Source organism: Macaca fascicularis, chromosome 1 (genome assembly GCF_037993035.2).
Source record: "Macaca fascicularis isolate 582-1 chromosome 1, T2T-MFA8v1.1".
Classification (NCBI taxonomy): domain Eukaryota; kingdom Metazoa; phylum Chordata; class Mammalia; order Primates; family Cercopithecidae; genus Macaca; species Macaca fascicularis.
Window position 1 is genome coordinate 156,989,618 of NC_088375.1, and position 22,763 is coordinate 157,012,380.

General features: G+C 36.4%; 1 protein-coding gene across 16 annotated transcripts in view; it reads left to right on the forward strand.

Moving 5' to 3' along the window:
• ZZZ3 (zinc finger ZZ-type containing 3) overlaps nt 1-22,763 on the forward strand; it is a 122,727-nt gene that overhangs the window by 45,539 nt on the left and 54,425 nt on the right. For 4 of the 16 annotated variants that reach the window (XM_065533267.2, XM_065533301.2, XM_074003371.1 and 1 more), the window contains 2 exons: nt 1,617-1,772; nt 7,792-9,347. The exons of 2 other annotated variants lie outside the window; for them this stretch is intronic. In XM_065533267.2, the coding sequence (XP_065389339.1) occupies nt 7,843-9,347 (1,505 nt within the window). In that variant the 5' untranslated portion in view covers nt 1,617-1,772; nt 7,792-7,842. Of the gene's footprint in view, nt 1-1,616; nt 1,773-7,791; nt 9,363-14,765; nt 14,824-22,763 lie in introns of all 16 variants that reach the window. 10 more of the 16 variants (XR_012418571.1, XR_012418573.1, XR_012418575.1 and 7 more) reach the window with 5 other exon arrangements.

Below are 22,763 nucleotides of genomic sequence, written 5' to 3' on the forward strand. Positions count from 1 at the left end.
TCAGAGATATACTTTAAGTTGTAGATGATCTTTGCTTTTGATGATTGCTACTACCATCACACACTGTAGAACATAATGTTTTGCCATGTTTGTGAAAGGCTTCAGTGTTTGGTACAAAGGAGTTGTCACTTGGAGTCTGTTATAAGAAGAGTAGATTTTCAAGTCAAGGGTTACTTTTTGTAGGATCATGTTTTCACTGAGCTTCTCCCCATGTTAACTTAGAACATTTCTTAGTGTACTGTAGTATTAAATGGTTATTAGCCAATTGACCTAGTGGTTTTTAAAACATTTCCAGGGCATGTTTGGGAGAGATGGCATCTATAGATATTAGATATTGTTAGCCCTATTCCCTTTCTAGCTGACTAGAGCAGTAACCTATTTTTACTAGGCAGTAAGTCTGCCTAGTCATTACAAGATTTTGTAATTATATCAGTCTTTAAGTTGTAATACTTCCCCCAAAATGTATCATTATAATATCTAGTTTTATGCTTATAATAAAGTGACAGTTTCTATCATAAACATCTACTGGTCTTTTTTTAGTCGTCTTCCTTGTTTTCAGATGGATACTCATAGTAACCCATTTAGCCAGATTGTACCTTTTTTTTTTTTTTTTTTTTTTTTTTTTTTTTTGAGACTGAGTTTTGCTCTTGTTGTCCAGGCTGGAGTACAATGGGGTGGTCTTGGCTCACTGCAACCTCTGCCTCCCAGGTTCAAGCGATTCTCCTGCCTCAGCCTCCTGAGTAGCTAGGATTACAGGTGTATGCCACCATGCCTGGCTAAATTTTTTGTATTTTTAGTAGAGATGGGGTTTCACCATGTTGGCCAGGCTGGCCTCGAACTCCTGACCTTGTGATCCACCTGCCTTGACCTCCCAAAGTGCAGGGATTACAGGTGTGAGCCACTGCGCCCGGCCTGTACATTCTTTGAAAAGGATATCATAATAAATTATTATAAAGTAAAAATTGACCAGACCGTTCTAAGAAATGAAATGTAATTAGATTAATTAAATTATCTGGCAAATTGGGTACTAAAACCGGAAAATCCTTGTTGTTCTTGTTCTTGTAAAAAATACATATGCCAAAAATAATAGAAATGTCCTTTTGTAATTGAATTTTATAGCATTTTAATAAGCATCCAGGTTATCCTATGGGTATAGAAGATTTGGTTATTTGTGTGATTCTTTCATGCATAACCTAAATGGTTATGTATACTTGATGTTGAGAATTTGGAAAGTCCTCTAGGACCAGAGTAAGAGATGATATATAAATTCTGTTATGAGAAATGTTTTCAAGGGCAATCTTTAGATCACTGCCAAAAAATACTGCCTTAGAGCAGTGTCTAGAAAAGAGCAAGTCACATTTTGACTCAGTTCAAACTAATATTGAGTTGTAAGGATTTGGTATATTTCAGGATCTTTTTGGTTTGCTTTTGATGATTTCTAAAAATCCTGTTTCAGTTTCTTAGTATCCTCGAGGCTACGGAGTTACCAAGAAGCGTGAAAGATGTCACTGTGAACAGATTCTGTACCTTTATTTCTTCTTATTATAGAAGGAGTAAATCTATTAGCATACATTCATCTTCTTTAATCCTTTTTTTTTCATTATTTTATTTTAAAGAAAGAAATTTAGGAGGTTCTAGTATTCTCCATGGCTGAAGCTGAGAGAGTCTGAAACCCTGATGCTTAAGCTCCATTCTAGATCATAGCTCCAACTCCTTCAGGATATAAGGAAAAGAGATTATATTTCCACAATGATAGATCTTTGGTTGTACAGGTAAGTTATTTAGTTTTGCAGTAGTGAAGACAACTATAGTTTGACTTCCTTTTTTTTTTTTTTTGAGATGGGGAGATTTGTTATTTTTCCATACATTCTCTGTGTGACAAATTGTAGTTTGGCTGGCTGTTTATAGGAGTATGGAGCTACAGGGAATGGATTAGGAATGAAATATTCCTCCCCCCCCTTTTTTTTTCAACAGGGGTATAAATGAAGTGACTGATTATGTTGGAATTTTTGACTCAGGAGGCATTATGAAATTCCTTGACTTCCTTTTCCCGATTGTCTTTTGAAGTGTGTTTTCATTTACTTTTGTCTGTCTGACTGTCTGCTTGTCTGTCTGCTTACCTACCTACCTACCTACCTACCTACCAATCTACCGACCATCTGTCATATATCAGTTTCTATTAATGAGAAAGAATTAAGAAGTCTTTTTATATAAGACAATACATAATAGAGTTCCCAGACTTCAAAGAGGTGACTATTTAAGAACCTTAAGTTGAATTGCATGGGTGGGTTACCAGTTATGCTTCTACTTTTAACATTATAGATATGGTGGTAATTGCACTGCTGAGGTATTGTCTTAAAATAATTACATGACAAACATGGCCTCAACATTATTAAATACTTTGTTTATATTCTAGACAACTAGAGAAAGAATCATATTGGTAACACTTTCCAGTTGCATTTGCTCTTTTTTCCTTTTACTTTGGTTTGTCTACATGAATATATACTGGTATCATGACCAGTTTACTAAAAATTGTTCACTTAATAAAACTAAATATTATGATAATAAATATTAGCTAGAACCTTGGTGTGATGGAAGATTGCCAGCTCCTCAATTCCCAAAATAAACTTTACCATTTTGGTGATTATAGTAGGAAAAAAAGCTTATAGGCAAGGTCTTTGAAATATCTTTTTGAAATTTCTTTCTCTTAAGTAAATAGCTAGAGAAGTGTGTCATTAGGTAGGCCTTTTTTGTTTAATAATTATTATTCCTTTTAGTTCTTATTGATACAGTTCTACAGATATGATCACAGGAGCTGGAAATTTATGACCTGAAACATAGCTGATAATGCTTCAAAGAGTGTTTTTCAGAATCCTATAGTTATATTTGGGTAACAGTAGATTCAAATTTATGGGAGGGCAATTCAGCAGCAAATATGTGGGTAGGATATGTGAAATCATAGGTAGGATTCAGGGCTTAATATGAATGGAGAAGTTGAAATTTGGTTGACTGGTCCTTCTAAGATATGACCTCCAATAGGATGATAATTCATGAAGGTGGGGAAGAGAGGAAGGGAGTCTGGTTAATTCTAGTTACTGACCACACTCTCTTTCCTCTGTATTCTAGAAAGTGCCACTATTCATTATTTGGTAGATAACGTATAGGAAAAACTCCAGTGTAGTTGTTAGATTGGGTTTTGCCCGTATGAATATGTTAATTAATGGCTTCCCTTATTTCTAAAACTAGAGTAATTGCGTTTCTAACTTCAGATGGATGCTGTCTTAAGGTTTTCACCATATACCTCTTATTTTGTTAGCCTACAGGGGTATTTTCTGAGATAATTTGTAAATAAGTTCATTTTTATTCCTTAATATTTGGCAGAAATATAATTTTCTACTCTAAGCTTCATTGTATTCTTAAGAAACTTTTTGTGATGCAGCTAAAATGAGGAAAACAACTGCTTTAGTCTATAATATTTTGCTAAGCATGACAAAACAATGTTGAGACTTGGTTGAGATAATGCAGACTTTTTAGTTTTTATTTTCTAAGAGATAGGCTCTTACCATTGTCCAGGCAGTTCTCAAACTCCTGGGCTCAGGTGATCCTCTTGACTCAGCCTCCTGAGTATCTATTGACTGTAGGTGCCCCCACTTCCCTGCCCCTGCACCTGGCTAATGTAGACATTTTTGGTCCCCTTTTATTAACTGAATTTTGCATTCAGTTTATTAGATGATCATAGAAAGTATGTGCCTTTTATATATGCCTATCCAAAATAGAAAAGATAAGAAGAAAAAGATTAGAACAGAAAAAATTCATCAGAGGGAAGATTAGCAAAATTTTGTTTAACTCTGATCTTAATAATTTTAACCAGTTTATTACCTCAAGTGCACATCACATGTTAATTTCAGGCAAGATATTTTTATAGTCTTCCATTTGGTGCTTCCTTGGCCTTATGTATTTTTTTTTTATTATTAGGATCCAGTAAGAAATTAAAGGATATATTATAAATAGGTCTAATTTAGTTTGAAACTTGATGACTCTTAGTAGAATTCTGTCTGACTTCAGTAGCCTAAGGCAGTGTTTCTCAAACCCTAATACATATATGAGTCACCTAGGAACCTAATTCACTGGTAGGTCTGGGGCAGGGCCTCATATTCTGCATTTCTAACAAGCTTCCAGGAGATGCCCATGATTGAGTTGCAAGAGTCTGAGGTACCACAAGGATCCTTGTTATAAAACAAGTTCTCTTTCAATACAGCCCAATAGCACAGAATTTGAGAATCCTAAAACTAGGGCTTTGTTCTAGTTATTGAGTGAAATGAAAGCATTTTTAGGGTGTAGAAGAAATGAAAAGAGACTTAATCTTTTATATTAATCAGTGTTTTCAATATTTTATTTAACTTTCATATTAATCAGTGTTTTCATATTTTAATCAGTGGAATGGTGAAGAAGTAAGATAGGCCTCACTATATGTGATTTTTTTTTTTTTTTCATTCGAGACAGGGCCTTGCTCTCATCACTCAGGCTGAAGGGCAGTCACATCACTGCACCCTTGACTTTCCCAGGCTCAGGTGATCCTCCCACTCAGCCTCCCTAGTACCTGGGACTACAGGCATGCACCATTACACCTGGATAAATTTTTTGTATTTTTAGTAGAGATAGGGTTTCACCATGTTGCCCAGTTTGGTCTCGAATTCCTGGGCTCAAGTGATCCACTTACCTTGGTTTCCCAAAGTGCTGGGATTACAGGCTTGAGCCACCATGACCAGCTTATAGGTGATATTTTTTAGCAAAAAATATATGTATAAAAAACAGGTTCTTAGTACTACTAATAATAGGTTCATTTCATCCAAAATAGTCTCTCTTTGAGAAGTTTGTACTGCAAGGCGGATTTTGCTCCCATTCAGATTGGTGTGGAAAGAAGAGGTTAAGGAAGTCTTATTATTGATTATTGGAATAATTTAAGAGGTTTATAGACCCTTAATTGGGATTGCATTTTGAAAAGTAAAGATTAACAGATTTTTTTGTGTGTTTATAAAGTATTTCTATTGCCAGTATTATTTTTGAACCATAAATTATGAGTATAATTAAATTTGCATTAAAGATAATATGGATTAGATTTCATAGGCATTTTATTTATTAAATTAACTTAGTCATGCTTTTTTGTGTGTTTACATACATATTTAATATTTAAAAATAAGTAATCTTAACATTTTAGAGTGCCAGATTTGGATACATGAAATAAATAAGTTGCTTTTCATATATTTCAATTTATGTTCTTTTCTTTTTATTTTTTTTGAGACAGAGTCTCGCTCTGTTGCCCAGCCTGGAGTGCAGTGGTGTGATCTCGGCTCACTGCAACCTTTGCCTCCTGGGTTCAAGTGATTCTCCTGCCTCAGCCTCCCGAGTAGCTGGGATTACAGGCATGTGCCACCATGCCCCGCTAGTTTTTTGTATTTTTAGTAGAGATGGGGTTTCACCATGTTGGCCAGGCTGGTCTCGAACTCCTGACCTCAAGTGATCCATCTGCCTCAACCTCCCAAAGTGCTGGGATTACGGGCATGAGCCACTGTCCCTGGCCAGTTTGTGTTCTTCTAAAACATCATTTGAAGTTTAACTTAAATGTTTTATAACTAAAAGTGGAAAATTATGGGACACTCAGTGTTTGTTACCCATGAAAAAAACAGAAAGATTGTAACCTTAATGATAATATATTAGCAAATGAGAATTAAATGTCAGCAGTTCTTTTAAGGATTCCCCAAAACAATAAAAGTTTACTACTGTAAGAAATGTGTTTCTAAGTTCTGATTGGTGTCTCGTACTTATTGTTCACTTGATTGCTATGAAGTTCTCTAGAACAAATAACCATGCTTTAATTCCAGGGCTAGTTTTGTGATTCTTACAAGATTTAAAAAAATTGTTAATTAAAAATTTAAAAGTATGCCATACTCTGAGACAACACTAAACTCAGCCAACTTAAATATTTACAGGGTACTTTCTCACTTGTCAGCAGGCAGGAACAGGGAGATTATTTCCTTTAGTGTTTCTTTTTTTATATGTGGTAGCATGTTGCTGTGTCTTCTGTAATTCTTCCAGCCTTTCCACTATTAGATACTTCTTGTTGAAGCAAAGGAGAGATTGTGTTTGATTTTTAGGGAAAGGAGTCAGAATGGCATTTTGAGGTTTACATGGGAAGGGAGACTGTTGATGACCAAAGGCAGGAGGAAGGGACTGTGAAACTTTGCACTATTGCTACCACTGGCCTCTTTCTCTAACTAATCATCCTGCATCTCACTCAAAGTTAGGCGGTAAAATGACAGGGTACTTGGTGAAAACTAAACAGAAGAGGAGCAGGGGAATAGAGACTTCAAATGTTAACAGCTCCTTTATTTTGCTTGATGGGAGAGCCTCTGGAAAATATCACCAACTCACTAGTTTACCCAAATGGATCAATCCAGGCATTTTCTATATCCCTTACATTTCTGTCATGTAAACCTCAAGCATCCACACCAGAATACCTTTTCATCTCCCAAACCACACATTAAAACTGGCGCTGGCATGTGCTCTACACAGGAGTGCGAAGAAGGAAAGGGTGGGATTATATGAGTAGTCTTGATTTCTTAAATGTAAGTATTTGCTTCAGAGGCTTCTTTCCCATTTTTCCGATCTTTGGAACAGTACCTTTCACCTACTAATTTATGGCTTTATTTCTAGAGACTAGGAAGGCTTGGGTTTGGTTTGTTTTGTTCTTAGCCAGTGCAAGCTAGCATTTTGATTTTTATCTATTTAGTTATGAAAAATACTGCAAGCAAAATTTTTTGGATGCCAGATTATTAGTTATTAAGGGATTTGATCTGAAACTCATTTTGGCAAAAGTAAATTAAAAAGAGGAGAGCCTGCCTTTCTATATACCAGGGACATTTTGAAAGAACACGAGAAATGATTGGAATAGTTTTTGAAAGATAGCTGCTATATAGGTTCAATATTATTATTTTATTTATTTATTTATTTTATTTGTTTTTGAGACGGAGTCTCGCTCTGTCGCCGAGGCTGGAGTGCAGTGGCATGATCTCAGCTCACTGCAACCTCTGCCTCCTGGGTTCAAGTAATTTTCCTGCCTAAGCCTCCTGAGTAGCTGGGATTACAGGTGTGTGCCACCACACCTGGCTAATTTTTGTATTTTTAGTAGACACAGGGTTTCACCATGTTGGTCAGGCTGGTCTTGAACTCCTGACCTTGTGATCCTCCTGCCTCAGCCTCCCAAACTGCTGGGAATACAGGCGTGAGCCACCATGCCCAGCCAAAGATTATTATTTTAATGACCAAAATGAAATCACATCTTTAGGATAGATATTTTCTGGGTATTTTATGCCTATCTGAGAGGCAAATACACAGTGAGGCAGGTATGGTCTCTAGAGTCCTGCCCTTCCACTTACTAGAATTGTGATCTTGGATAGATTACTCAGTGTGCCTTAATCTTACTCGTGAAGTAGGGATGATAGTAGTACCTATCTGAGTTGTTATGAGACTTAAGTGAGTTAATATATGTAAGTTATATAGAAAGACTCATGGAACATATTAAGTGCTGTATACTTGTTAGCTATAATTTATATAATTATTGGAAATGTTAAAGAATTTTTGTCACATAATTTAATATTGGCAGTTATATAGACCGTTATATAGACCATAACGTCCGAGTATACTTGGATTAAAAAAGTTATAGCTTTATACTTTCGTTCTAGGTATATTAACTGTTACCTTTTTCTCATTATTTTGTTTACATTTTTGAAGGTTTCCCAATGAGTGGATCATGATGACCGTATTGTAGGGACTTGCCATAGTATGGCTGCTTCCCGATCTACTCGTGTTACAAGATCAACAGTGGGGTTAAACGGCTTGGATGAATCTTTTTGTGGTAGAACTTTAAGGAATCGTAGCATTGCGCATCCTGAAGAAATCTCTTCTAATTCTCAAGTACGATCAAGATCACCAAAGAAGAGACCAGAGCCTGTGCCAATTCAGAAAGGAAATAATAATGGGAGAACCACTGATTTAAAACAGCAGAGTACCCGAGAATCATGGGTAAGCCCTAGGAAAAGAGGACTTTCTTCTTCAGAAAAGGATAACATAGAAAGGCAGGCTATAGAAAATTGTGAGAGAAGGCAAACAGAACCTGTTTCACCAGTTTTAAAAAGAATTAAGCGTTGTCTTAGATCTGAAGCACCAAACAGTTCAGAAGAAGATTCACCTATAAAATCAGACAAGGAGTCAGTAGAACAGAGGAGTACAGTAGTGGACAATGATGCAGATTTTCAAGGGACTAAACGAGCTTGTCGATGTCTTATACTGGATGATTGTGAGAAAAGGGAAATTAAAAAGGTGAATGTCAGTGAGGAAGGGCCACTTAATTCTGCAGTAGTTGAAGAAATCACAGGCTATTTGGCTGTCAATGGTGTCGATGACAGTGATTCAGCTGTTATAAACTGTGATGACTGTCAGCCTGATGGGAACACTAAACAAAATAGCCTTGGTTCCTATGTGTTACAGGAAAAATCAGTAGCTGAAAATGGGGATTCGGATACCCAAACTTCAATGTTCCTTGATAGTAGGAAGGAGGACAGTTATATAGACCATAACGTGCCTTGCACAAATTCACAAGTGCAGGTCAAGTTGGAGGACCACAAAATAGTAACTGCCTGCCTGCCTGTGGAACATGTTAATCAGCTGACTACTGAGCCAGCTGCAGGGCCCTTTTCTGAAACTCAGTCATCTTTAAGGGATTCTGAGGAGGAAGTAGATGTGGTGGGAGATAGCAGTGCCTCAAAAGAGCAGTGTAAAGAAAACACCAGTAACAACCTGGACACAAGTCTTGAGAGTATGCCAGCCTCCGGAGAACCTGAACCATCTTCTGTTCTAGACTGTGTTTCAGCTCAAATGATGTCTTTATCAGAACCTCAAGAACATCGTTATACTCTGAGAACCTCACCACGAAGGGCAGCCCCTACCAGAGGTAGTCCTACTAAAAACAGTTCTCCTTACAGAGAAAATGGACAATTTGAGGAGAATAATCTTAGTCCTAATGAAACAAATGCAACTGTTAGTGATAATGTAAGTCAGTCTCCCACAAATCCTGGTGAAATTTCTCAAAATGAAAAAGGGATATGTTGTGACTCTCAAAATTGTGGAAGTGAAGGACTAAGTAAACTGCCCTCAGAGGCAAGACTCAATATTGGACATTTGCCATCTGCCAAAGAGAGTGCCAGTCAGCACATTACAGAAGACGAAGATGATGATCCTGATGTTTATTACTTTGAATCAGATCATGTGGCACTGAAACACAACAAAGAGTATGTGTAAATATGGTAACCATGAATTCTGCTTTGTTTATTATTCCCCAAGTTTTTCAGTATCTATTCATAAATGTCTATTCATAGTGTGTTTATTACAGCTAAAATTAATGTTTTCACTAAAATTTTAGGTTTAACATGATTTTCTCAACTCCTAGAAAAACTCCAAAAAAAGACTTTTAAACTCAACTCTACGCATGTGTTCTATGACAGCATGGTCTTTCCAGTTCTGATATTTCTTGTCTCAATTAGAAAAGACATGGTTGGTAGTGTTTTTGTTGTTTTAATATGTTTTATATCATTTTTAGTTAATTTATAAAATGGAAACACATCGAGTTACCACAGTATGCTTTGATTTATAATTCTAGGTAGCATAGAACAATTAATGAGTGCTTAGATATCATCCAGATATGTGAAGTCTAGCAGGCTTGATATCTACTTATATCTTACATTTAATTCCCAATTAAAATTTTTTATTAAAAAATGTGCTTTATGCATCATCTTTGACTTTTGTGACTTAGAGAAGTGGATATTACTGTTAACACTATGACAGTATATTGTAATTAACATATTAGCAAGAGTTAGTCTACTGGATAGTTTACATAAAACATTTGACGTAGCTTTTCCTGATACTAAATATAAAGGAAGACTGTATCTTAAAATATTACCAGCTCTCAACCTTGCTAAGTCACTGTTTTAAATAAAGAATTCTGTATCCAAAATTTTCACAATATTACTTGCTTAGATTTTCTATATTCGGGGCCGTAACACAAAAGATTTGGAGCTTACTATGTCTAGATAATCCTGAAAGGAACTATAGCACACAGTGCTCTTAAATATCATGATTAGCAACAGTAAAAGACAGACTTATGTAATAAGTTAATTACCTTTACTCCTACAGGGTAGGCTTTTGAATTAATACCACAATCAGATTATATAGACTGTACATAAATACTTTGATTTGAGGAACATTTCTAATAGTTTTGTTGTGACAATTGCCAGACCCTGCTATGTGTCAGATCAAAGTATCAAATCCTGGTTGTGGGGACATAATATTATTTTTGCCATGCATTGTAGATAGTTTAGATTTGTATATGGTAATACAGTGATCTTTCAGCGTAGGCCTCTCTTCTGAAAAGTTTTCTTCTGCTCTTTTGAAATACTATTTTAATATTGTATTTGATAGTTCATGTCATCTGAGCATTTTACAATTTTGTGAAAATGTTAGAGTCTCGAGTATTTGGAATATTTGAAGTCTAATTTTAGATAGCAGAACAACTCATAAATGAAGTGTTTTTTTGTATTAGAAATAAGTTGAGTTCTGCTGTTCATATATACTAACAGTTTTTTTTTTTTTTTTTTTGAGACAGCATCTTGCTCCATTGCCCAGGCTGGAGTACAGAGGTGCAATCATGGTTCACTGCAACCTTGGCTTCCCTGGGCTCAAGCAATCCTCCCTTCTCAGCCTCCCATGTAGCTGGGACTACAGGCGCATGCCACCACGCCTGGCTAATATTTTTTTGTATTTTGTAGAGGCAGGGTTTCGCCATGGTGCCCAGGCGGGTCTTAATCTCCTGGGCTCGATTGATCCTCGCACCTCAGCCTCCCAAAGTATTGGGTGTAGGCATGAGCCACTGCACCTGGCCTAGTATCCGTTTTTAAAGGTAGACCTGTTTATCTGCAGTGCAGGGAAGGAGAGCATATGTCTTAGGAAAATACCAAAAACTAAAGAAATGTGAATTTTTATAAAATGATATATGTTCTATTCTCTGCTTTTTATTGTTTTAATCTTGACTGGTTATTGATTGTGGAAATTTTTTTTCTAGTAATTCACTACAGTATTACTTTTTGTAAGAGATTGCCTGATAATAATTCTGAAGGATGATGTTCACATAAAACAGTTATCTAAAGATACAGTCGTAACATTGATATTCCACATTCATAACCCTTTGAGGATGAGAACAATACAGCTTAATGGGTGCTTTTATACATTTAATATAGTGTGCTTTTATATGTTTATTTTTTATGCGTTCCTTAAGATATAGAGAGTCCTTTGGAATTTGGATGCTAGTTGCTTTGTTAGGACAGTGTTTTCGAATTAATGCTTCATTGGGTGACATTGGGGAAAACAAATTACTGATTCTTGCTTTTTTGCCTTGCTCCAGATCATTTGAAGGATAGCACTTTTTTTTTTTTTTTTTTTTTTTTTTTTTTTTTTTTTTAAATCAACCGGGCTGGAGCACAGTGGCACAGTCATGGCTCACCACAGCTTTGACCTCTCAGGCTTAGGTTGTCCTTCCACCTCAGCCTCCCGAGTTGCTGGGGCTTACAGGTGCACGCCATCACACCTGTCTAATTTTTTGTAATTTTAGTTGAGACAGCAGTTTGCCATGTTGTCCAGGCTGATCTTGAACTCCTGGGCTCAAGTGATCTGCCTGCCTTGGCCTCCCAAAGTGCTGGGATTACAGGCACGAGCCACTGCACCAGGCCAGGATAGCACTTTTGAAACTTTATCTTTTTTGTTTTTTTCAAAGGAAGCAAATCAGAAGTGAGATGGAGTATCATGATTAGCATCTCAGAGCTAATTTAAGGAAAATTGGGGGAGGGTGTTTGATCATGTCAGATCTAATCTCTTTCAGTAAAGTCTCTCTTTCCTCCCCTATACCTTCATTCCTATGCTTTTTGTCTAGAGCCAAGAGATGGTTGGATATAATATTGGCTCTTTTTAATCCAAGTTGCCATTGCTAAAAATAGCATCATGACATCTGTCTGGTGCTTTCAAGTCTCAAGTAAATGTCTGGCAGTTTGAAAATGATGTTAAAAAGCACTTGGGTTTTTTACTGTCCTGTACGCACGTGTACATACCTTGTCAAATGTTACTTCACTTCCTTATTCTCCCTATGCTAGAAAAGTTCTCCAGGTAATTGCTTTTTGAAACCGAGGTTGAGCATTGCCCAGCCTAAATATGAATATCTCTACCAGTAGGGAATGAATATTTCCTGATAGCCAGTTTTAAAAGTAGGTTGTTAACAGAAAATTCTGAGCATGGCATAGTTGTTTGTCAAGAGCCAGGGGGACATAACTCTGTGTTACTCTAGTTGAAATTTTTCCTCTAAGCTAACAGTGATCAACGGCCTTCTATCCTAGTGTTCAGCTTATAGTTTATCTGTCTTGTGTGCAAAGATATCCCATATAAGGTCATCTGATCACTTGTAAATGTTTGCAAAAGTATTGTGTAGAGTCTTAGTCTTAGATGTAATTTATGATAAGTTAGGCAACAGACCAGGGGAACAAATCTGTGGATGTTCCGGGTACTAGCTTGATGCCTGTCTAGATGCCATCCCTCTTCTCTAGCGCATAAATCCACAGTGTTCTTTTATATATTTTTCCAAATGGAGTACCCCACTGTGAGAAAGGGACCAGAGAATATCTTTTTCTCTGGCAAGATTCCATCTGTGGATTATTTTATTAGACATGACTTCTGAAAGATTAGGGGTGGAGGATCAAAAGAAATATTCTATCTGAAAGCTCTTTGATCTTCAGGGTTGATAGAATCTGTTAAAGTGTTAGATAATACAGTACCTAATAACTTCTTTTTTGGCTTAAATAGCCTCCCTGAATGAGATTATTTACGTAACTGTGATTGCCCTTTCTGTTTGGGAATTGACCTCTTGCTAATTTTTGAAACAGGAGCACTGAAACAGATCTCTAAATTTTGAAGGTCTGGCTCCAGGAAGCACAAGTGTGGAAGATTTTAGCTCTTAGGCTTTAATGTTCAGAGCATTTCTTCCAATTCAAAACGTAATCACTGGAAAATAAACTTCTAAATGAAAATGTGATTTGGTCAGCTGCCTCTGAATTATCATTGTGCAACATTACTTAAATAAATTTATGTTTGAAAGACCTTGGGTATCTTCATTTAAGGATTGTTGATACTATAACATTTCATGAACAGATAAGGGGGTGAAAAGTCAAATTTAGGGATTCTAGATTCTTGAGATCTTACAAAGATTAACTTATTGATAACGGATTGCTAACATTTATACCAGTTCTTAAGTTTCTACGTAATGAACCTGTAAGATAGTTATCGCTCATCTAAGAGTGTTGCTCAGGTACTCTGCAGGTGAGAGTATTATTTTCAAGCCACATTAAAGAGTTTCTAAGAATTGTAGTGTTAAACTTGGTTTTTGGAAAATGTTAATGATAGTAAATAATTATAATCTGTCCTTCTATTGCACCATGCTTATTTCATAGTTGATTAAACAAACATTTGATATTTTCATCAATTTTGGAAGCTGCATAGAGAAAATCTTAATCAGTTCTTGGAGATTTACTTATTGAGAGTCTACTTTTACTGTTGGTCAAAGTAATTTCTTTCAAGGGACCAGAAAAACTCCAGAATCTTGCTTAAAAATCACTAGAGGAGTCATCCTGCCCTGAATAAGATTACATTTGTATTGTGCTTCGTAATTTACAAATCAGTTTCATTAGTTTCTCATTTGACTATCATGACAGTTTGAAAGTAGACAGGATAGGTACCGTTATACAGTCCCCATTTCCTAACTTGTAATTAAGATTTTTAGATTATTAATTTTAAGTAACATAATGAATTACTAAATAGGATCAAACTTCTATCTTTTAATTACTAGTTTGAACTATACTTGGTTACCTCATCCAGTGAGGACTTATTTCATGGACTTTTGGGTTTGTTTCTATGTTGAGAAACCTCATGGAGCAGATCTTGGGGACTCAGTTGTCAGGAATTGTTTACCCTGAGGTTAAGCTCTGTTATTGATTATCTGATTATCTGATTTTTATTTGTTATAGAACCAGCATTATAGGTAAGTAATTTGCTTTATTTATTGAATGAAATACTTTCATGTTCACTATTTTAAAGAACATCTTATTTGTGAAGAATAAACTGGTGAAATAAAACTATGACTATAGCTTGATTTCAAATAGAGGATTTGGATAATTTGAAAAGAATATTCTGGGGTATTTTAGAATGCAGTAGGTATATTAATGTCAAAGATTACTAAGGAAAGCTCATGCTTGGTGTACCTTCTCAACTCACCAGAAAAGGCTGTAGGATAATAGCCAGATTTACCCCTCTAGTCTGGCACAAAGATTAATGGGAGGAGAGAGGTAGCTTTCTAAAACAGGGGTCCCCAACCAGTCCGTGGCCTGTTAGGAACAGGCCGCACACCAGGAGGTGAGCAGCGGGCAAGCAAGCAAAGCTTCATCTGTATTTACAGCTGCTCCTCCCTGAGCTGCACCTCCTGTCAGATCAGCAGTGAAATTAGATTCTCATAGGAGCATGAACTCTATTGTGAACTGTGCATGTGAGGGATCTGGGTTGCACGCTCCTTATGAGAATCTAATGCCTGATGATCTGTCACTGTCTCCTATCACCCCTAGATGAGATCGTCTAGTTGCAGGAAAACAAGCTCAGGGCTCCCACTGATTCTACATTATGGTGAGTTGTATAATTATTTCATTAGATATTACAATGGAATAATAACAATAATAGAAATAAAGTGCACAATAAATGTAATGTGCTTGAATCATCCTGAAATCACCCCTCCTGAACCCCCACCACCCGGTCTGTGGAAAAAATTGTACTTCAGGAAACTGGTTCCCAGTGTCAAAAAGGTTGGGGACTGCTGCTCTAAAATATGTAAGTTTCGCTTGTAAGTAGAGTAAACCCATTGACTAATCAAAACATTAAGTGAAGTTTTTGCTTTTTCCTTTGAATATCAACTTGTTTTGTTTCAACTACTTTAGATGGTATCTAAAAGTAACTCTCTGCCGTAATCCAAGTATATTTGTACCCAAGTATAATTTAACCTTTTCTTTTCTTTTTGAGACAGAGTCTCACTCTGTCACCCAGGCTGGAGTGCAGTGGTGCCATCTCAGCTCACTGCAACCTCTGCCTCCCAGGTTCAAGCGATTCTTCTGCCTCAGCCTCCTGAGTAGCTGGGATTACAGGCATGTGCCACCATACCCAGCTAGTTTTTGTATTTTTTTTTTTTTTTTTAGTAGAGATGGGGTTTCACCATGTTGGCCAGGCTGGTCTCGAACTCCTGACCTCAAGTGATCTGCCCACCTCAACATCCCAAAGTGCTGGGATTACAGGTGTGAGCCACCACAGCTGGCCACACTTAACCTTTTCTTTTTGATTTAGGTTCATCTTTTGACAGAGGTTATGAAGTAATACTTTTCTGGCATCATTGCCAGAGTAGGTCTGTTTTTTTCCTGTGGTAAATGATTTTGGGCTGCTTGGTTTTTTGTGTTCTTATAATCTGTTTCTTTTCTATGTTCTTTTCTAAGTTCTGTGACTTTTTATTATTTTCTTCGTTTTTGTTGGCTTTCACAAGTCACTGCTATTATAGTACCTTCCTTTAGTAACTAAGACTTTCCTTCTAATTGACTGCTTTTAGTTTTCTTTGAACTTGGATATCAGAATAACACTGTCAGAATTATGTCTCATGGTTCTTTAGTGATTGATATATTGAGGAGTTTATCTTTGAATAAACACGTGTTAGTGTGTGGGATGTTTGATTGTGTTTTCTTGTTTGTATGCTTTCTGGTTTGGGGGCTGTGTTTATGTAAGTTACCAGATCTAAATTCTGAATAGGGAAACAATAATTGTTTCCTTATATATGGTAAGAAAGACTCATTTAGCAATAAACCCCATCTGAAACAATTACTTATCTACAATTTTGACACTAATTGAAGCTTAGCTTTTAGTTGCAGAAACTTAATTTTGGTAATTTTTTATAGAAGTGTACAGAAAAAAACCCAACTTTTTTCCTTTTGTATTCACTCTTTCTCAGTACTTCAATTCTGACATCAGATCTGTAGGAAACCTCAACTGTTCTTCTCTGTACTCACGCTCAACACTTCTGTGACCAGATTTGTGGTGATTTTTCCCACTGACCAATTCTCTGACTCAGTTGGATGTCCTACAATTCCATTCAATATTCTGACACTAACTGTAGTTAGTGCAGACCCCACAGGTTAAAGTCTTCATTCTACAAGACTGCCTCCCACTTCAGAAGCCAATCACAAATGGTAGGTCATCAGGTTACCCACAGTTTCTGTCTGACTTGACTACAAAGTGGAGGTTCCCACCAGCCCCTCCTCAGATTCAGTAATTTGCTAGAGTGGCTCACAGACCTCAGGAAAACAATTTATTTATTATGGCCGATTAATTACAAAGGATATTTCAAAGGATCCAAATGAAGAGTCAGATGAAGAGAGATGTACGGCAAGGTCTGGAAGGGTCCCAGGCACAGAAGCTTTTTTTCCTGTGGAGTTTGGGTCGGCCACCCTCATAGCTCGTAGATGTGTTCACCAATCTAGTAGCTTCTAAACTTTGTCTTTTAAGGGTTTTTCAAAATAGAGCTTAATTTCTCAGGCATGCATGATTATTAACTCAATCTCCAGCTCCTCTAACCTCCCCAGAGGATACAAGGGTTAGGGCTTGTAAGTTGTAATGATGGCTTGCTCTTTATAATGACCATCTTGCACCCAGGACTCCCACCCAGAGTGACTTTATTAGAACAAAAGGGTCTCCTGTCATCCAGGAAATTCTAAGGGATTCAGGCACTGCTGTCACTCAGAAAATTGTAGAGGTCTTAGGAGCTATGTGTCAGGAACTGAGATCAAAGACCAACTATTAGGGACAAAGATTTTTCTAGTATCCCTATTTACAAGAGTTTTAGGAGCTCTATGCCCAGAACTGGGAGTAGAGACCAATATATTTATTTTTTATTATTTTACAAGTAGGTTTAGGAATGTTGTATTTTTACATATTAGTAAGAAGAGTATACCATATATGCCATTTTTTGTGTTGTTTCATGTTATCAGATATTATAATGTATAGTAATAAATGGGAAGAGATCTGTCTTGTGACCTACTTCTCTCTTTTTTTTTTTGGTCTCACTTTTCAGTGGAGTCTTTTTGTTTAACTTTTCTTTCTTTTATTGTGGAAAGCTGCTTTTGTTTGTCTCTTTATTCTCTGATTTTAACAGGGAAAATCTGAATGTGGCCAGAGGAGACTAATAATTCGTGTAGGACCCTCTCAGGCAAGATTTTCTGTGGTATGCTATGATAGTATTTTCACACATGTCTGCTAGTCTTGGGAACTGGATTATAGACATTGTACATATGTTGCTGAGGGTCAGGGTTTTGTTTTCTTTCCTTAAAAAATGTTGACATTTGTTCTGACAGGCAGTTAATTTGGGGATAAACTTGGTCCTGTTAAGGCTTATGCTTACCTTTGTTAGGGGAAGTACAGAGTAGCCTATTCTCTAGATCTTGGTTAGCCTTCTGTAGTATGGCCTTAGTGATATCTTGTTTAAAGAGGTAATTTACTATAGTTGATGGAATCCTGAATGTTTCTAGCCTTGTGAGGACACTGTTAGTTGTTCTTTATATAGCTCCTTGGTAGTTGTTCTTTGCTTGGTTTGTGGAGTCTCATCTTATGTGTGTGCAGCATTATATACAGCCAGACTCGAGAGGACCTCTATGCAGATAGCATTGTTTGTCTTTCTGTGTTGCTTCTTCTTTTTTGATACTCCGTCCCACAAATTCTAGCTGCTTCAGCTTCCCCAAACTGTTTTCTGTCTCTCTGCTCAGCAACGCACCTCCCTGTTCTATAGTACTGACAGTACTTCCAAGTAGAAAGAGAGGGTGATAATAGGGCTTATTTCGTTTGTTTGCCCTCTTTCACAGATCACAGTTACAGGCTGTCTGTTGTCTAATGTTTGGAAATAGTTATTATTTGTATATTTTCTCCAGTTTTGTAGTTGTGGATGGCAGGATGGCCATTCCGTATCAGTTACTGTTATGACTGTAAGTGGATGTCTCTGATGTAATTTAAATATGCACTGGGTATGTTTTATTCCTATAATACTGAACCCCAAGCCTGCAATTTGATTATCTGGGGATTACCGTGGGCGAACTTTTACTTATACCTTAAAAAACAGTTTCAGCAACTTCTTTTTTTAAAGAAGTTGAAGTCAGAAATTGGAACAGTAGGAATTTTAATTGAAGAATGACGGTAACTTTTACCTACTTGTTTTAGTTATGATTAGGTGTTGCTGAGATTGGAACAGAAATAAAGATTAGGTTACTGGTGAGATAAAGCTCATGAGGATAGGTAAAAGAGAGAATGTGACACACAAGAAAATATGAAACTTTTTTACTAGGTTTGAAATGGTAATTCTAAGAGTCTAAGGAATTATGTATTTGTTAGCTATTTTTCATAGATATTTCAAGGATTTTTGTTGTACCAGATTTGCTGTATAGTATTTTAATAAAGCCACGGTGAATATGCTCTTTTCATATGGCTTATCAGTTTAATCCAGTTTCTAGTACATGGTTTTCTTTTTAAATAAATTTAAATATAGAGTATTTTGGAGAAATCTGTTTTTCCGTATACTTTAATTTTTACCATTTATGTTGGAAAAATTTGATTCAGGTTTTTTTTTTTTTTGCTATTTTTCACTTGTTTTACATTATCATTCCTTTTAGTTTATTTTGTTTGTTTTGTTTTGTTTCTTTCTTATCGGTTCTCACTTACTCTGTCACCCAGGTTGTAGTGCAGTGGCACAATCTAGGCTCACTACAGCCTCAGCCCCTCTGGCTCAAGCAGTCCTCCCACCTCAGCTGCCCGAGTAGCAGGTGTGTGCCACCACACCTGGGTAATTTTTTTTTTTTTTTTTAAATAGAGACAAGGCCTCACTATGTTGCCCAGGCTAGTTTTGAACTCCTGGCCTCCTTCCTCGGCCTCCCAAAGTATTGGGATTACAGGCGTCAGCCAGCACACCCGACCCTTCAATTATTAACGCATTCATATATTTTAACTAAAGGTTCTCAAAACATAATTAAGATTATGCTTAAACTTAGAGGGAAGGATCATGTTACTTTCTTATTGGCAATGAGTGTAAGATGTGAGACTGAAAAAGATTACAATAAAAACTGGAAGTATCTTCTTTTATTTTATCATTATTATATTTATATTTTTTCGAGACAGGGTCTCGCTCTGTTGCCCAGGCTGGAGTACAGTGGTGTAATCATGCCTTACTGCAGCCTCGATTTCCTGGGCACAGGAGATCCTCCTGCCTTGGCCTCCCAAGTAGCTGGGACTACAGGTGCACACCACCACATGTGGCTAATTTTTATATTTTTTTGTAGAGATGGGGTTTTGCTATGTTGCCCAGGCTGGTCTCAAACTCCTGGGCTCAAGCTATCCGGCCACCTTGGCCTCCCAAAGTGCTGGGATTACAGGTGTGAGGCACCATGCCTGGACTTTTTTTTTTTTTAATTTAAGTTTAAATTTTTATTTCTTAATTTTTTTCCCAAACTCTTTCTTCACTGGATGTTTTTTTTTTTTAAAGGGAGGGTCTCACTCTGTCACCCAGGCTGAAGTGCAGTGACACAATCATGGCTCACTGCAGCCTTGAACTCCTGGGCTCAAGTGATCCTCCTGCCTCAACCTTCTAATTTTATTTAATTTTTTGTAGAGACAAGGTCTTTCTGTATTGCCCAGGCTGGTCATGAACTTTGGGTGTCAAGTGATCCTCCCAAAGTCTTGGGATTACAGGTATGAGCCACTGTGCCGGGCCAGTAGTGTTTTTTTTTTTGAGACACTGATTATAACTAGATAATGTTTTTATTTTAAGATGCTTATATTATTTAGATCTAGAATCTCACTATATTGTTAAAGTTTATTTTTAAATTATTTACCAAATCAAGGTGATTGGGCTAGATTTGAGGAACACTACAACTGCCTTCCAATTATTTTTAGCTGGCAGTATGATGCTAAGCTTTTGTTTCTACCAAAAAACTTTATTTTGATTTCTGTAATTATAATTAGTGTATTATATACATGGTTTTGGACTCACTTCTTTATGTGTTCTTGCCCTTAACTTTTGGCACTGCTTAGGCTTCAGTTATTGGCTTTGTTCTTCCTTTGCATACTCTCTCTGGGTGTTCCCACTCACTGCTGTGGCTTAAATTACTATCTATATATTGATGAATTTTGAAATGCCTGTCACCAACTCAGATTATTCTTGAGTATCAGGCCGTTTAGTAGATAGCTGCATTTCCATGTCCCATAGTATACCCAATGGAACATGTCTGAAACTGTCTGTCTGTCTTTCTGTCTTTCTGTCTTTCTTTCGTAGGCCACTGTCATCTGTTTTCTGGATTACTTAACATATTTATTTGCTTTCTGTGGTGCTGGTTTACTTTGCCAATGAACTCTTATACTGTAGCTGGAGTAAATGTCTTAGAATAAAATCGACTCTTTAAAATGAATCACTGCATGATTTTTAAACATGTCTTTTACTGTCTGCCTCCCCCTCTACATTCTATTCCAATTGAATCTTGATTTCCTTAGTTCCTGAATTATGTTCTCTAACTCTAGGCCTCCTCATATGCCTAACTGCCTGCTCTACTTTCCCCGTTTTCTTAGTTATTGCGCTACTTCTACAAAGGGAGAAGCCTTTCGCAATTTAGACATCATATTCTCTGAGAAATCTTTCTCATCTTCAAGACTGATTATTAGTTGCTGCTTGTGTGCTGTGTTGTAGTTACAATTGCCTGTAAATGTGTACAAGAGACCATAAGCTCTTTGAGGGAATCATGTCTTTCTGGTTGGTTGATGTATCAGTGGTGAAATTTCAAGCATTACCCTGCTTTGAAAATGTCAGAGAAAAATTTAGCGTGCTTTTCATAGTAGAAAAATTTTGATATCATTATTTGACTTTCAAGATCCTGAATTTTACATAGCATTAGTGATTTTTTTAACATTTAAATTTTCAAAAGAAAAGATAAATATGCGATACCATCATTCATATGGTTCGTTTAACTCAGCTATGGGGAGACATATAAGAGGAGTCTTATGTTTACAGATGAGGTGTCAGAGTTTGTTACCTAGTGGTAAAATCATGTTTTTACATGGTCATAAAAGAAACGTAAGTTCAGTTTTTAATAATACCAGACTTCCAAAGAGAAGAAGTCATTGTATTATAAAATAAATTTATATTTAGTATTATCAGAATGTTTTATATGATTGTAAGTATAATTTTACAGTCTAGAGTTTTGCCGGTAGGCATTAGAAGCCTACAGAGTGGTTAAGAATTTGATTGTGGTTGTCTTTATTGAATTGAAGGACTTCAAAGAAAATGTGTGTCCTTGCCTTTTTATGTGTGTCTGTTCTATTAAAGATTTTCAGTAGAGGATAGTACTCAACTTTCTCTGTAAAAACTCATAATTTTGAGTAGATGCTAGAATTAATTTAAAATGACATGTCCTGTGTCTTTGGAGTTACTATGAAATGATAGCATACATATAGTTTAACATACATGTAGTTTGGGGTATATTTGAGGTGTGTTGTTCGTTACCGTATTAGTTTTTAACTAGAAGTTATTTAACTTGTCTCTATTATATGAAACTTTTATGTATTTGTAATACTAGAATAAGAGGTAAACATTTTAGATTTTACAGTGGATTGTTTCATAGAATGGGTAATCTAAAATTCTGGAGTAGGGAAATATCAAGGGAATCTTGATGTGACTGGTCAGGGGTTTTTTTCTAGATGATTGTGAAATTTTTATTCTATTAGCTATAATGTAGTTGCATTCAGCTTTCTATTTTAAGAGAGAAAACTCAATAATTCTGTGGCATATATTTAGAAAAGCAGAACCTAGGGATAAATTGAAAAGGTCATCTTTTAAGGTCTATTCCCGTAAGGATCTTTGAGTCTTCAGGGGAAAAATACTGTTTTTTGAAGGCTATAATAATGTGATTAAAAAACACTGACAGTCTTTTAAAATTTCCTATACAAGTTACTTAAATTCAGTAACTAGTAAATAACTTCTTTAAGCTATTTAAAACTAACAAGGACAATAAAGTTACGGTAATCAGAACTTGTTTGGAGCTTGTTAGTTGCAGGAATCAGAAATTCACTCAGTATCTCAAACAACAAAGGGGTTTATTTTAAATAAATGATAGCAAACAATCTTATGAATACTCATGATCAGAAAACAAATTCGAGGCAGGCCTCATGAAATTATAACCCGTCAGTATTCAAGATTATATATACTCTCTCACCACTGCTTGTCTTTGTACAGTACAGGCTAGTTTTTCTTATTTTATTAATGTTTTTTGCACACTTTCTTCCTTTCCCCTGAAATTTCATTTTGCAAATGACATTGGCTTCCTACTGTGCTTATCATGATCCCAACTTTATATGACATTTTATTCCCAGAGCCTTGTCACAGTCTCTAAAGAGAACCTGGTTTTTGACTATCCAATAGATGGGCTTCCTTGGTCAGTCCATCCCTGGGTGAATTAACAATTGTCAGGGGTGTGATTATTGGGCAAAAAAAAAAAGGCTGCATT